This window comes from Coptis chinensis, chromosome 2 (assembly GCF_015680905.1).
Source record: "Coptis chinensis isolate HL-2020 chromosome 2, ASM1568090v1, whole genome shotgun sequence".
Taxonomy (NCBI): Eukaryota; Viridiplantae; Streptophyta; class Magnoliopsida; order Ranunculales; family Ranunculaceae; genus Coptis; species Coptis chinensis.
In genome coordinates, this window is record NC_141457.1 from 25251882 (window position 1) to 25267629 (window position 15748).

Sequence of the window (15748 nt, forward strand, 5' to 3'; positions counted from 1 at the left end):
TAACAAACACATCATTGAGATTTTAAAAATGATTGGTGGGTTTTAATTAATGTAATTCTGGATTAAGAAAAGGTTTGAAAAATAAAGCATGATTAAGTAGGTCCTAAATATAATTGCATCTGAATGCCTGTTTGTGGTTCATATGTCCACTTGTCGACTCCCGGTAGGTTGATAAAGAAAGGTTGTGTCTTACACAATGTTGGTTTTCCTTTTCAGTTTCCATGTTATTGCAACTTGTGAGGTTGCGCATGCTTCTTCACTGTACACTAACAAGACTCGAACAACTGATACAGGTACTTTAATGCATAGTACAAAATATCAGGATATGGGTATTTATTGATCTCTGATTTATGGATATGTATTATGGATATATCTTTTTTTTTTGGAGATATTTGACATTGTTTCACATACAAATATCGTGGATATATTCAAAATATCGATAAATATCGTAGATATTGTAGATATTTTTTTAATATATCATGATACATTATTTATATTTATTTGAAATATAATGGTAAATATTAAATAAAATTGTTACATATATAAAATATCGTCAAATATCGCAAAATATCCCAAATATCGTTGAAATATCGTTGATATTTACAGTCGTATATATCTCTGAACATATCGGGATATTTATATATTTTTATCTGAAATCTGAATAGATATCGACAAATATCGTGATATATCGGGATATTTTGTACTATGCTTTAATGATTAAGGCCCAAGTGATTTAGAAATTATTGATTTTGGCTGAAAATTTTGTCTGAATATTACATTATTATAGGCACTCTTAATTATATCAAAATTTAAAATTGATACTCTCGGAGAAATTTATGATTTTAGTATCAGATTTCCATGCTGGATTTTATATTAAGATTCTCACTCTAGCTTCCAGTGTTTCTCGATTTTTGTTATGAAAATCAGTTAGAAATCAGTGGACTGTGGAAAGAAAACTTAAATAATATAACACATTCATTGTCGCAAAATAGGGGGATAATGTGTGTTGTTAATATATACGATCAAAATGTGCATACAAAGTCATGGATAAGGTCATCGAGCTTGAATTTTGGCAAGTTCAAAAAGCATGAAAGCTGTAATGCATCACTTGTCACATTTTCTCTATTTTCAGGCCAAAGACTGGTCACATTTGTACTTGGTGTTAACTTATGCTAGGTGGTTGAGTAACTTCACCGATTAAAAAATAAAAATAAACACTATACCCAAGTTAAAAAAATGTTTTAAATTTTATTTGCACCCAATAAAAGAGCACACTCCATGGTACCATTCATCAGATTTATGGGTGATATCGACCATGATATGTGCTTACATTTCCCATAAAATTAGAAAATAAATGGGGCTTATTTGAATACGAATTTTTCGGCTACTACGTCAAATTGTCAATGTACACCTTTGGCTTCATTAAATATATATTCATTTAATAAAATTCAATTATAAAACTTTGGAGTGATAAATTCTCCGGAGCGAGTAGCAAACAACTAGTTACTCAATAGAAACATTGTTGGATGGGCCAGCTACTTGTATAGCTTTTATTAAAGCTTTTTTACGTTAGCCTATTTGCCCAAATCTCAAAAGGCCATTTTCATGTTTCTTTGTCTGTCTGTTGGGCGTGAAATCACGAACTATTCCTTCTTAGCTTCTATTGGGCCCAATGAGTGAAGATATTTTGGGCTTCATTAAGCCCATGAACACCGTCTATAAACCCTAGAAAACCTCACCACTTTTCACCCTCTCTCTCTCAAACATTAACATGGCCTGCACCCTAGACTTCCGCTTCTTAGACGAAGGTTTAGGAGGCACAAGAAACAAACGCAAAAGAGATGACAACAACAACAACAACGACTCTTCGATGGACCTCGATGACAATAACAACAACAACACTGAAGATAATAATCTCAACCGTCCATCAAAAAGACTAGCCATACCTTCACTAACAAACCCAGAAAAGCCATTTTACGGAAAACCCAGTTACGATGGAGTAATAGCAGGAAAAGTGTCGGGGCGAAAATGGAAACAAGTCAGACAACAGAGAAGCTCATCTTCAAAAGTGAGTCTAAAGAAGTCTACATATGAGGAGAGGGCTAAAGAGAAAGAGATTAAGAAAGCGTATAAAGAACGGATAACGGAGTTGAAAGAAGAGATAAGGCTGAATAAAGTGGAGAAGAGGAAGAAGAATGAGGAGAGGGAGAAGAAGAAGAAGGAGAATATTTTGAAGTCTGGGACTATGTATCAGAAGATTACTAATCCTAAGACTTTGAAGAAGATTCAGAAGAGTAAAGATAGGAAGAAACTTAGACAGGTTCCTGATGATATGCTTAAGAAGAACAAGTGATTTTCTGGTATGTCTTTCTTTTTTCAACTTTTTATCTAGTATTATTTTATGCTTCTGTCTCTATTGTTATTGTACTGTGTATGAGAAATGTAGTTACCACCATCATTTGAAGGATATTGGAAAGATGTGAGCGATTTATGTTTGTTAATTTTAGATGATTAGGCCGTGTTTGGTAACTTAGACGTAATCTCGAGTCTGCCCTTTTGGCCCAACTATAGTCATTCTAGGGTTGCCTTTCATTTCTGCTCCAATTTGAGTTGAGAGATAGTTTTTACTGATAAGGAGTGTTTAGATCGACTGGGGGCATTGATGACCAGGTGGTATGTACGCTAACTATATATGTTCAGTTGGACAGTTTGCAAGTTTTGCATAAAATATGAGGTGTTATGCAGTGCAATACCTGATAAACCTCTAGAGTCTTAATTCCGTGTAAGACTTGCATGTATTCCGATAAACTCATATCTGAATCCCAGAGCTAGCATCCATTCTAGTGAAGTTAGTGCACTCGAATCCCAGAGTCCCAGAAAGTACTCTTTGGATGTAGTTCACAACCTCAATTGGTGACTTCCCTCCTTTGCATGTAAGCTCACTAGGCAACTGATTCAAGAATGTGATCTCGTAAGTTGGCCTTGGATTCATGAAGACAAAATAAGGATCCATCAACTTAAATCCCTGAGATGATGTTCCGTAAAACACACTCTGCTTAGTATTAATTGCCACTGGAATGATCTTATCACTTAGCTCGGCTAATAGTGCACTGAACCTTAATAAAAATGGTTCCCTGCATGTTGTTCCTTGACTTCCTTCTGGACAGATTGCCACATCTTCCTCGAGTAACTTTCTGATATTAATAGCATCTTTGTCCCTTTCTCTAGTTAAAGCCACAGCTTTGATTGGAGAGATCAGTTCAGAGAATTTGCTAATACTGTATGTGACACAGCTTATTTTTCTCCCTTGCGCTCCCCTGTCATTGTCTATGATTTTAAAGATTTCATGATGAGAAACAGGCTTTTGACTATCCATTCGTATTTCAATTTAATTTACTTGCAAACAATGTGTTGAAAATAGTTTTACACTTGTATACTACTTACACTAGAATAATGGAATGAAGACAAAATATAAAGATATAATAGTTGCAACATTTCTTGCCTTACCAAACAGTATCCTTTGATTTTGGTTGGCTATAGGAACTCAATATTTTCATAACAACCCAGACTCACACACAGAAAGACGTAAAGTTTATTTGAAGTTAAAGATGGCTATGTGCAGTATTAACCAATGTCACCTCCTTCCCATACTCTCCCATCTCACACTGAAGAATTCAAGAACAACTAAACTGCTATGGCTCCCAATCAAAGAACCTGCCAAGTTACTGGGCAGGCAAAACTTTTATTCATTGCATACTACTCAAAGGACACAAGTTTTTAACGACTCATCTCTTCTTCTCAGCACCATTTCTTCCCCTCCTTCCCCTAATGTCTACGTTCTCATTGTAACAAGGCATATCCATAGCCCATTCTCATTCAACTTTTTGTTCTTGAATTTTTTGCTTCAGCTATAGTAGTCTAGTCACATACTTATTGATAAATATTGTTTCTAGGTTACATTACTGACTAATATATCTGAAATTTTCTATTACTGACATTTGACCTCTGTGCGCCTGGATATACTACTATTAGCTATGAAGTTACCTGGTTTAATTATTCAATTTTTATTGATTATGAACAAGTTTTTTTTTTTTTTGCTTGGTCAAGATGAAATCTCATTAAATATGAAAAGAAAGTAGGCCGAGAAAGCCTACTATTACAAAGAAACAAAATAAAACTAAAAACATAGCCACAGCCACAGGAGGCTAACCAGAGAACTACAAATTATTCTATTTCTAAATACAAAAGCCTATCCCATCTTACCACAAAATACTCAAAAGGGATACTCCTAAACTCTTTAAAAATCTTAGACCACTGAAATAATAGAGCCTTAATAGATATGATAAGCTTTTGCTTAGATGCGGAAACGCCTTCAAAGTGTCGACGATTTTGCTCAATCCAAATTCCCCACAGAATAGCAAATGGTAATAAGCTCCAAAGACGATTGCTTGATGAGCTAAAAGGACCATGACCCCAACCCTTCAACAAATCCACCACTCGCCCAGGACTCCCCCAATAAAAATAAGACTCTAAATGGAAAGAAGACCAAATGTTCCAAGAAAAAAGACACCCTAACAAAACATGATTTACAGATTCACCATCTTTCCTACACAATTGACAATAGTTAACAATAATTTTTTTACGCTTCCAAAGATTATCAATCGTAAGAATACGCTCTAAGGAGACTGTCCAAGCAAAGAAAGAAATCTTGGTGGGGACTTTAGCTCCCCATATGACTAGACTGGTAAAAGAGGAAATAGGAGCACAACGATTATGAGAATTTGACCAAGTAGGAATGCTGAAATAAAAAGACTTAACAGAAAAAGTACCTTTCTTGCTCGGGTACCACACTCTCTTATCACAGTTTTGCGTCACAGAAGGTAGCGCATCAAGCCTAGCCATCGATCTCCTAGTCATTCAGTGAAACTGCAAAGATCTTTGAAAAAGGCATATGTTCGTAGACTGCTAACTGTTTTGCCACACGCTGTTTGAACTGAACAAATAAATTTTTACCTAATACAATGGTTTATGAAATCCTTGGAGTGTTAAAATGTTATATACTTGCTTCTGTTTCTATTGTTTTTGTATTGTGTATGCGAAATGTAGTTACCACCATCATTTGAAGGATATTGGAGAGATGTGATCGAGTTATTTGGCATTTGTGTGGTTTTGTTTGTTTGGATTTAGCAAGTCAGGTTTTAGATGATTAGGCCGTGTTTGGTCACTTAGACATATTCCTGAGTCTGCCCTTTTGGCCCAATTATCGTTCTAGGGTTCCCTTTTATTTCTGCTCTAATTTGAGTCGAGAGATAGTTATTACTGATTAGGGGCGTTTAGATTGACTAGGGGCTTTGATGACCAGGAGGTATGTACACTATATAAATATTTAACTATGTATGTTCAGTGGGACAGTATGCAATTTTTGCATAAAATTTGATCTGGTGATTTATTTTCACCGAAGACATTTGCAGTGCAACACCTTATAACCTCCAAAGTCTTCCTTCCTTGTTGCCTATATGTCATATAAAATTAGTTTTACTTGGAGAAATTGTCGAACAAAAAATCAATTCTCTTAGAGATAACTTTGGCTACCTTGATACAATGATGACCAAACCATGTCTATATTGGTGAGCTATCGATGCAGATATGGGAAGAGTACAATTGGATGTTTTGGCAATATAAGATGGGGTGAGCATCTGATTAGATCGACACATTTAATTTTTTAACGGCTTAGGCTTATGGAAAAGAAGCATTGTGTCCTTGCTGTCAAAGGCGGTCCAGGCAACCTTAGCCAAGGCTGTAAATTTTAGTGAAAACAGTTGCAATCATTTTTGAAGGCGATCTTAAGTCAGCCCAAGATGGTAGTTGAGAGTCCTAAGGCTAAGCGCGGCCTCACCTCGCCTTTGACACAATTGCATTATTTAACTACTTGTCTCATAACTTGGCTTGGGGAATATCTAATCAATATGATATATGAGGGGAGTTTGGGGGTGAGTTCCGAATCTTTTCTGAAGCCTATATAATGTCATTAAACAGGTGAAACTTTCTTGAATCACATATAAGGTTTTGATGTGAAACATTTTTGAACCACATATTAGTTTTTGATGTGTGAGGTTAGGATCGCTATAACTTTGCATGGAAATACATAGCATGTGAATGAGGAAAGGAGTTGGGAGAAAACAATGAGGAAATTGTTTATGTCGAAAGTTGGACATGTGGGAGAGAGATATTGACTTTTGCCTTGAAATTCATAATGTTGAACATTTTGATCTGCCAGCCGTTTTTGGCAAAACTCATACCTATATTTTAATATTTGCTACCTTGATGTGTCATTTTCATAACACTTTTAATATGGTAAGAACATATTTTTGAGAAATTATAAGTGAATCTATATTAATGTGTGATTTGCTTTGGGGATCGACCACTGAGAATAAGAGATACTATCTTATCTCTTGGAAATTTTAGATAAAGTACACATGCCTAAGGAAATTGATGGTATTGGGATTAGAAGACCAGAAGGAAACTAATATTACTCTTTGTAAGTGGTTTGATAAGTTTGGGAAAGAAGAAGTGTGTCTGTGGAAGCAAGTCATCACTAGTAAGTCAGGAGGGAAGAAAGTTGGTGGTTTTCTAAATTGGTGGATTGGCCATATGGCTGTGGACTGTGGCGAGTAATTATGAATAACAAAAATGAATTTGTGAAACTTTGCAAATTCTTTGTAGGAAATGGCATTAGAGTACGGTTTAGGGAGGATATTTGGATAGGGGAACAACAGGTTGAGGATTTGATATGAAGCTATTTACAATTTGTGTTACAAGAAGAATGTTTCAATAAATGAAATGGTGGTAGTGAGAGCAATAATTTAACTTGGGACCTAGGTCTTCATCTTTGGTTAGTCGATTTGGGAATTGAGTCTTTGGCTAGCTCATCTTTGTTACTTGATAATGTAGTGCTTTTGGAGGTGGAGGGCAGCTTGGATAAAGTGGGAGATAACAGGGGTTTCTCGTCTAAGGCTTGTTTTGAATTACTTAATGTGAAGAGGTGAATTCAGCATTGACAATTTGGCATAACTGCCTGGCTATGGTAGCAAGTGCAGTTCAGATAACCTTAAAAAGAGAGGGAAAGTGATGGTTAACAGATGTGTGTGCTGTGGAAGGGAAGAGGAGAGTGTATTGCACCTCTTTTGTGATTGTTGGTTTGCTATGACAATACATCTTGGGATAGTTTTGGGTGTTCACATAGATCTAAAGGAACAAAACTGGACTGGCTGAAAGAATGTAAGTGTGAACAGTTGTTGCAGATTGGTAAAATGCTTTGGCCTAGATTGTTGCATGTTTTGTTTGGTGCATTTAATGTGGAATTCCAGAATTTTTGATGACTAATTTTTCAATGGGGATGGAGTTATTTGTACTATTATCTATTGTTTGTGGAATGTGCTCACTTATAGGAATGAGAGGGGTATGTTTTGATTGGCTATTTTTTGGTTGGGAGAGTTTAATTAGGAAATGATGTCAGCAGTGGGAGGGCAACTTACTTAAATTCTCACTAAGTCAGGCCTTCACTATGTAATTATCATTATCATTAATAAATTCTCTTGCCAAAAAAAACAAAGAAAGCAAGTGTATATCTAGAAAGCATGTTAGAGGCGTACTAGCAGAAAGAAGTCAAGAAAGCTTGTAAAGAACAAATGACGGGGTTGAAAGTGATTAGATTGTATAAATTGAGGAAAAGGAAGAGAAATGAGGGGAGAAAAAATAAAGGAGAATGTTTTGAAGTTTGGGACTAAGTTTCAGAAGATTACTAATATTAAGACTGATCAAGATTGAAAACTTGAAGAATAAGACGTAACTTTTGATGGTTTCTGATGATTCTTTTAAGAAGAAATAAGTTGTGTAAGTTTTTGTTATTTCAGTTTTTAAGTATTATGAATTTTTGTTTGCTGGTTTGGTAAACTGATGGATATTAGTTGAGGGTTTCACTTAATTTATTTTTATCGTCATTTGTTTGATTTTGCTGTTATGTTGAAAATGTCGACTATGTTTGACACCAAGTAACATGGACAATCTAAAAATATCCATGTCAGAGACATCCACTGCACTCGTGTTGGACACATAGCACATTGTGCATACGATTTCAAACTAGGGTTTCTTCTATGCCCTAAAAGACTAAGTAAATAATGTATGAGCTTAGTTGCAACTCCATTATATGCCACTTTCTTAGCTATTTATTCGTGAGGCGGTTTGTAAAGTCTTGCATGCGAGGAATTAGTTGTGTAACTGAAGATCAATAATAATTTTCTTTTTAACTACTTGTCACAATGTCTTACTTCATATAGGTTGTTGTGTCAGACACTCTGCATCTCTGTTAGACACCGACATGCATATCCGTGTCAATGTGACTTGGCAGTAATAAACTAATAATGTCATATGCAAATCGTTGAACATAAAATCCAATCTCTTAGAAATAACTTTGACTACCCTAGTACATTAATTTCACCAGACTGTCCATAATGGTAAGTTTTCGACGGGGATATCACAATGGTACATTTGGATGCTTTGGCTATATGAAATCAGGTGAACATCTGATTTGAATGACACGTTTAACATGATGTATATAATAAATCAAGGGAGTTTTGGTGGGGGGGAGGCGGGGTTGGAGGATCTGAATATATGCTGAATGCCTGAATCATATAGAACGTTATTAAACAAGTGGAATTTTCCTTGAACCACATATTAGCTGCTGGTGTGTAGCTTGGATGACTATAACTTGGTATGCAAATACATAGCACGTGAAAGAGGAAAACATGTAGGATGAAAAAAATTAGTAGGAAACTGCTAATGTGGAAGAGTGGAAAACTGGACATGTGATAGATAGTTTTTAATTTGTTGGATCTTAAAATTCTGAATGTTGTACATTTTTGATCCGCCAGCCGGTTTTCAGTAAAATTAATACTTTTGCAAGTGAGACTGGTGATGAACACTAAAATAAGGTTCATCTATATTTTCGTGCTTCCCTGAATTTTCAAATTTTTAACACTTTTAATATGGTCAGACTATATCGTTGAGAAATTATATGCGAGTCTGTATTGAGAAAGCATGTTAGAGGACATTAAGCACTTGTAAGTCATGCCGGTCTTGTCATGTCATATCCGTGTCACGTGTCACGTGTCATTATTCATGTTTTACAAAATGTCGTGTCCGTGTCATTTTGTATCCGTGTCGCGTGTCAGTGGTTGTGCTTTGTAGATGCTCGCTGAGATAAGAGCAATTATAGAAATGGTGCATTTCTGAGGTTCAGGTTGAAGAGCTTGTTTTTGTTTCCGAGCCTCTTGGTTTCCATGGATTTTGTACATACTGAATTCTATAGTTGCCTTGAACCTGCAAGAATCATCGACTTTTGCGGCTTCTGATTCAACTATACTAAAAGGATGTGAAGTTTGTCTGACAACAGAATGGCCACATTTCCCCCTTCCATGTCAAAGAGGCTGTCGACCATGAATATAGCCTCCTGGGTGTCGTGGAGCGCACGTCTTGCACGTAGTTGATTATATGTCTCGTTTAAACATGTTGCATGAATCATCAATAGATGCTATGTGGAGCTCTCATCTTTTGTCTACTTTTAGGACCTACGATATGCTTGACAACACCTTTGGCACATTTGTTAGTTCCATGTTGAATAGCTTATTCTTTTTTCCCAGTCTCTTTGGTTGCGAGGGTCTTGCTTGGTGGACTTCTATGTCATGGTTTTGTTGGCCTTGGGACCTTATACTTGCATGAACATCTATATATGCGCTCTGGACATTTCATAACCAGAATTTGATATATATTTTTTGACATAATCTTTATTTGATATATACTTGCATGAACATCTACTTGCTTGGTGGACTTCTATCTATATTTTTTGACATAATCTCTATTTGTAGGCGAGTTTACCAATGTCATTTTTGTTGTTGTTGGTGCAGTTATTTGGATCTGCTGTATGCTGTGGAATGAGTACCTTATGGTCTGTTCTGGAGAGAGTTTTGGTGTTTTTATTTATTAACAAATAGAATTTTGTTTTCGAAGTGCATGATGTTTCTGTCAAAGCCAGGATTGCAATATCTTTTTACTTTTATGTTACAACATTTACATGCAAGTCTGAGTTGTTTTTTTTTCTGATGAGTTCTTATGTATTTGTCTCTTTTTGCTTACAACATATAACATTTACAGGCAAGTCTGAGTTCTGGTTAAATGTTGTCACACTTGGTTGGATATTCTAAATCTCATGTAGTTCTATGCTAGAAATTGAGAAAAATCAATTGATCTGATGAGCCAATTTAATGGAATGGAATAATTTCGACGTCTTTCAATGTTTCTTAATTTCTAATGTGCTATGTTATGTTGTGTACACTATGTTTATCTGTCACAGAAATGAAACATCAGCTTAAAAGATTGAAAGAAGAAACAACCCCGAATTCTTTCTGCAGCTCCCGAATTGGTTATCTGTGGAGTTAACCTAAGTTACTGGGAGGTTCTTCTAAATTATTAATTATTAATATAGGGGGAGCTTGTTATGATCTCAGTGAGGGATGTGTTTCTAAATTGAACAAATAGGGAAATCACAATATGCATATTCAATCAGAAAGTGAGGGGAAGGGTTGTTTTCATTACTGTTATATATTCTACTTTAACTTAGATTTTTAGAGTTGTTGGAAGTGTTTTGAGGTTTAAAGTTAGGGCAAGGGTCTAAAACGACGCAGTCAACTTTTGAAGTATTGAGGATACCCATACTTTTGGAAATTTGTCCAGTGAGGTATTTCATCAAACACCATTTTATTTAGTTGTTCAACAACATGTTTAATTTTCTCAGCAAGAACCTAATCCAGAGAAGGAATTTATGTTTTGTTGAAAGCTCACTTCACATGAGATTTATCTTTAGTAACTCCTTCACAGTCTCTTATATAATTGATTCATGTGGATTATCACAAGAAAAGGCTATGTGTGTCCAAGAAAGTCCAATTTAAAACCTCCACCAAACCAGACTCAGTCCTCACCCTTTTCAGAACGACACCCACATTTCCAGAATAGTCGAAAAGGCACCACATCTGCTAGTGTTCAATGCTGATCTTTGGGTCTTACTGGTCCTGATCTAAAGAGCAGCTTAGAGAAGCATATCATTCCTTACGTCGATTTCCATAAGACTGTTGTTCAAACAGTAGTAATGTTGTTTCCATGCTCAAACGTTCAACGAGATTTTTTAATGATACTCCAGACAAGTTATTACTACCAAATATCTCACTCTCGGTGTGCCTGACTCCCGAATTACAACGCTGCTAGTGAGAGAACCCTTGACATTTCTCACTAGTGCTGATCGGTTCAAGAAGATTGTTGAAAAGGTTATGAAAATGGAGTTTGACCCTTTAACTTTTATGTTTTGTGATGCGATTCGTACATTGTCATCTGTGAGTGACACAAGTTACAACTAGAGAAGCAAAATTTGGTGTTTATAACAGGTGGGGTTGGTCGGAGGAAGAGGTATACCGTGCATTTAGATCACAGCCTGTAATTATAAACTTATCTGAGGCGAACATAATGGTTTAAGATGGACTTTTTTGTGAACAATTGGGGTTATGATCCGACAACCAGCTATTTTAAAGTTTAGCATGCAGAAGAGGATTATGCCAAGGTGTTCGGTAATCCGAGTTATAATGTCAAATAGTCTAATTGACAAAGACCGCCATCTAGATGCTCTGTTGAAAATGGGTGAGAAGGACTTCTTGGAGAAATTTGTAACTAAGTATGAAGCAGAATTTCCAGAAGTTTTGAAGGCGTATAAAGGGATGGGAAAAGAAAGGGTTTAGGACCTTCCTTCAACATTGTTTTTCAAGTTCAGGGAAGAAACACAAGGTAGAATTTTACATTCACAACTCAAAAAGTTACTTCTCTTTCTTGGTTAGTACTTGTGTTTCTATTATATGATAAGAAATATTAGTACCTAGCATCTAATATAGTAAAACTAGTGCCCAACGTTTCATTCTAGCGGGGTTATGGTGTGCCCGACTCCAACATTCTAAAGTTACTAGTAAAGTGACCAATGACGGTTCTATATAAGTAATGATCGGTTCAAGGAGTTTAAGAACAAGGAGTTTGACCCTTTTAACATTTTTATTTGTGCAGTGATTCACGCGTTGGCATGCATGAATAATACAACTAGAGACGCTAAGTTTGGGGTTTTAAGGAGGTGGGGTTGGTCTGAGAAAGAGATTTGCAGTGCATAAGTGCATTCAGAAAAGAAGCCTATGGTTATAACGTTACCTGAGACAAACATGATTCTGAAGATGGACTTTTTTGTAAACAATTTATGTTTTGATCCATTATCAGGTGTTTTTTCTTTATCGATTTTTTTTTTTGGAAAAGGGGTTAATAGGGTTAGGCGGACCCTTACCTGCATTAGAATCTTAAGTATATCATTCCTCTTACATCATTTGTTACAAGTTCTGATAATCTAGAGTCTAGAGGTGGCCCATTACATACATATAGATCGTCAACAGAGTTTGATAGATTTGCTAGGTAGTCCATGCTCTGGTTTACTTCCCTGTAAACATGAGTAAAGATAATTTCTTGCAATCGCGAAGTCTCATATCTGATGGCTGCTACAGAGTTACAGCAGTACCATGGAGCTGCTTCTCGGCCTTTGAGTATTTGTATAGCTCTCAGAGAGTCTGAACAAACTACTACCTTGTGTAATCCTTGCTGCTGGCACAGTTTAAGTCCCCACTTCAATCGATTATTAGTTGTTGCAACAAGTTATCTTAAAATTTAGCATGTAGAAAGGATTATCCTAAGGTGTTCGATAATCCATGTTTTGTTCTCGAATGGTCTCAAAGAGAGAGTTTGCCCGCCTAGATAAAGTTCTGAAAATGACTGAGAACAAACTTCTTGAGGAGATTTGTAAGGGAGAAGGTTTTGAAGTGTTGAATGCATATTGAGGTATTAGGTATAGGAAAGACATGGTTTAGGACCTTCAACATTGCTTTAGTATTATATTATGTAATTGTTACTTTAGTTCGAGATGAAGCATTGTTGTAGAATTTTACGATTAGGTAATTTGATTTTTACTTGTGTTTCTTTCTTACGACCTATACTCGTCTCTCGCAAAATTACTTCTATGAATGATATATAAAGCATTTGTTAAGACTTGTGTTTGCACAGATGAATGAGATTTATTTCTCATCGCTGAATCATTATGGGAAAAACTTGTACTGTTAGAAGTCGTCTATGGCATATATCTACTTAAAGTATCAAATTAATGTGGATTAGTTTTTACTGTTTATTAGTGAGTTCCTAGCCTGGGTATAAAGATTTTTATTTTTATTATTATCTTTCTGTTTCTATACAAGACATATATCGGATGTATGGTTCTTTACTAAGTTTCTTTTAGAAACGAAGTTTTAGTCTCAATTAATTATGGCCTGGTTATAGGTACCCTGCTGGCTGCTGCCCTGCCTGAACTAGAGGTAAGAACCTTGATGGATACACTCTTGGTTTAACATATGCTTGCTGTGAATGCGGGACTTTTTTCTATGATTTAAGGACGGACCATCTGACCTTGAGGGATAAGCTTTTATTTGGTGGCAGACAATAGATGGTTACGTGTTGTTAGTCTTGCTTGTGCACCTGCATTGGTGTTATGTTCATGTGTTCCGTGATTGTAAGGTTATAGCATAGTGTTTTCATGATTGTAAGGCACTGTATTAAGGATCCTCCCTCTAATGATCATACTCTTAGGGAGGTATGTAACTCTTTGAACTTTAAACAACTAGAGATGCTGTTTCTCCATGCAAATTTTTAGCTGCAGACATAATTAAATGTATATTAATTACCAGCTAAAGTTCAAATAATATTGTACATGTACATCTTTTATAACTACTTAATATCATTCTTAATCCTCACAAAATCAATACATAATAAGCATCCGTATCTAGGCTCTCTCTTAACTGGATGACACTAGTCCGTCAGTAGTCAGTACCTGCTAGCATCCATTCTAGTGAAGTTGGTACACTCGAATCCCAGTGTCCCAGAAAGTACTATTTGGATGTAGTTCGCAATCTCAATTGGTGACTTCCCTCCTTTGCATGTAAGCTCACTAGGCAACTGATTCAAGAATGTGATCTCGTAAGTTGGCCTTGGATTCATGAAGACTAAATAAGGATCCATCAACTTAAATCCCCGAGATGATGTTCCGTAAAACACACTCTGCTTAGTATTAATTGCCACTGGAACGATCTTATCACTTAGCTCGGCTAATAGTGAACCTTAATAAAAATGGTTCCCTGACTTCCTTGACTTCCTTCGGGACAGATTGCCTCATCTTCTTCGAGTAACTTTCTGATATTAATAGCATCTTTCTCCCTTTCTCTAGTTAAAGCCACAGCTTTGATTGGAGAGATCAGTTCTTATTTTTCTCCCTTGCGCTCCCCTGTCATTGTCTATGATTTTAAAGATTTCATGATGAGAAGCAGGCATTTGACTATCCATTCGTATTTCAATTTAATTTACTTGCAAACAATGTGTTGAAAATAGTTTTACACTTGTATACTACTTACACTAGAATAATGGAATGAAGACAAAATATAAAGATATAATAGTTGCAACATTTCTTGCCTTGCCAAACATTATCCTTTGATTTTGGTTGGCTATAGGAACTCAATATTTTCATAACAACCCAGACTCACACACAGAAAGACGTAAAGTTTATTTGAAGTTAAAGATGGCTATGTGCAGTATTAACCAATGTCACCTCCTTCCCATACTCTCCCATCTCACACTGAAGAATTCAAGAACAACTAAACTGCTATGGCTCCCAATCAAAGAACCTTCCAAGTTACTGGGCAGGCAAAACTTCCATTCATTGCATACTACTCAAAGGACACAAGTTTTTAACGACTCATCTCTTCTTCTCAGCACCATTTCTTCCCCTCCTTCCCCTAATATCTACGTTCTCATTGTAACAAGGTATATCCATAGCCCATTCTCATTCAACTTTTTGTTTTTGAATTTTTGGCTTCAGCTATAGTAGTCTAGTTACATACTTATTGATAAATATTGTTTCTAGGTTACATTACTGACTAATATATCTGAAATTTTCTATTACTGACATTTGACCTCTGTGCTTGGATATGCTAATATTAGCTATGAAGTTGCCTGGTTTAATTATTCAGTTTTTATTGATTATGAACAAGTCTTTCAATGGTGAAACCACAAAGATCTTTGAAAAAGGCATATGTTCGTAGACTGCTAACTGTTTTGCCACACACTTGAATTGAACAAATAAATTTTTACTTAATACATTCTTTATTGGACAGTGTATCACTCTTTCTGTTGTACTGGATTTCCAATTTTGTTGTACCGGACATAGTCATCAAGAATCTTGAGTCCACGAACCAAGATGATGAGCAGGTGGCCAAGGAGGAGAATATGTTAGAGGAGATGAGACCTATAAAGAAACGCAGTTCCGGGAAGAGCTCCAAACTATGATAACAACATGTCAACATAGAGCCAGGCTTTTCATTAACCTTGAGTCCTTGAGTGACATTGTTGATCCTTAAACAAAAGAATCACATCATAAAAAGATAAAAACGGGATTTTCAGCACATTCCTTGCACGGCGGCTCTGTTGTTGATGCAGATCTCTGTTTTACCCATTTGAACAGATTTTAGTTTGTATACTTAATGAATATTTTGTTAAGACATGAGTTAGTAATATTTTT

At 35.9% G+C, this 15748-nt stretch overlaps 1 protein-coding gene and 1 pseudogene across 2 annotated transcripts; one reads left to right on the forward strand and one right to left on the reverse strand.

The window, feature by feature from the left end:
• Positions 1 to 1738: 1738 nt before the first annotated feature.
• On the forward strand, positions 1739 to 10343 carry LOC147515514 (uncharacterized). Its single transcript, XM_086588180.1, has 2 exons — positions 1739 to 2360; positions 9963 to 10343. Exon 1 carries the CDS (start codon positions 1772 to 1774, stop codon positions 2351 to 2353), a length of 582 nt encoding a protein of 193 aa, XP_086444306.1. The 5' UTR covers positions 1739 to 1771; the 3' UTR covers positions 2354 to 2360; positions 9963 to 10343.
• LOC147515515 (glycerol-3-phosphate 2-O-acyltransferase 6 pseudogene) lies at positions 2370 to 9963 on the reverse strand (annotated as a pseudogene). The gene has a single exon (XR_015210664.1). The product of XR_015210664.1 is annotated as a glycerol-3-phosphate 2-O-acyltransferase 6 pseudogene (transcript).
• Positions 10344 to 15748: the final 5405 nt, after the last annotated feature.

Coding starts and splice junctions, on each gene's coding strand:
- LOC147515514 (XM_086588180.1), top strand. CDS start 1,772: ATGGCCTGCACCCTAGACTTCCGCTTCTTAGACGAAGGTTTAGGAGGC.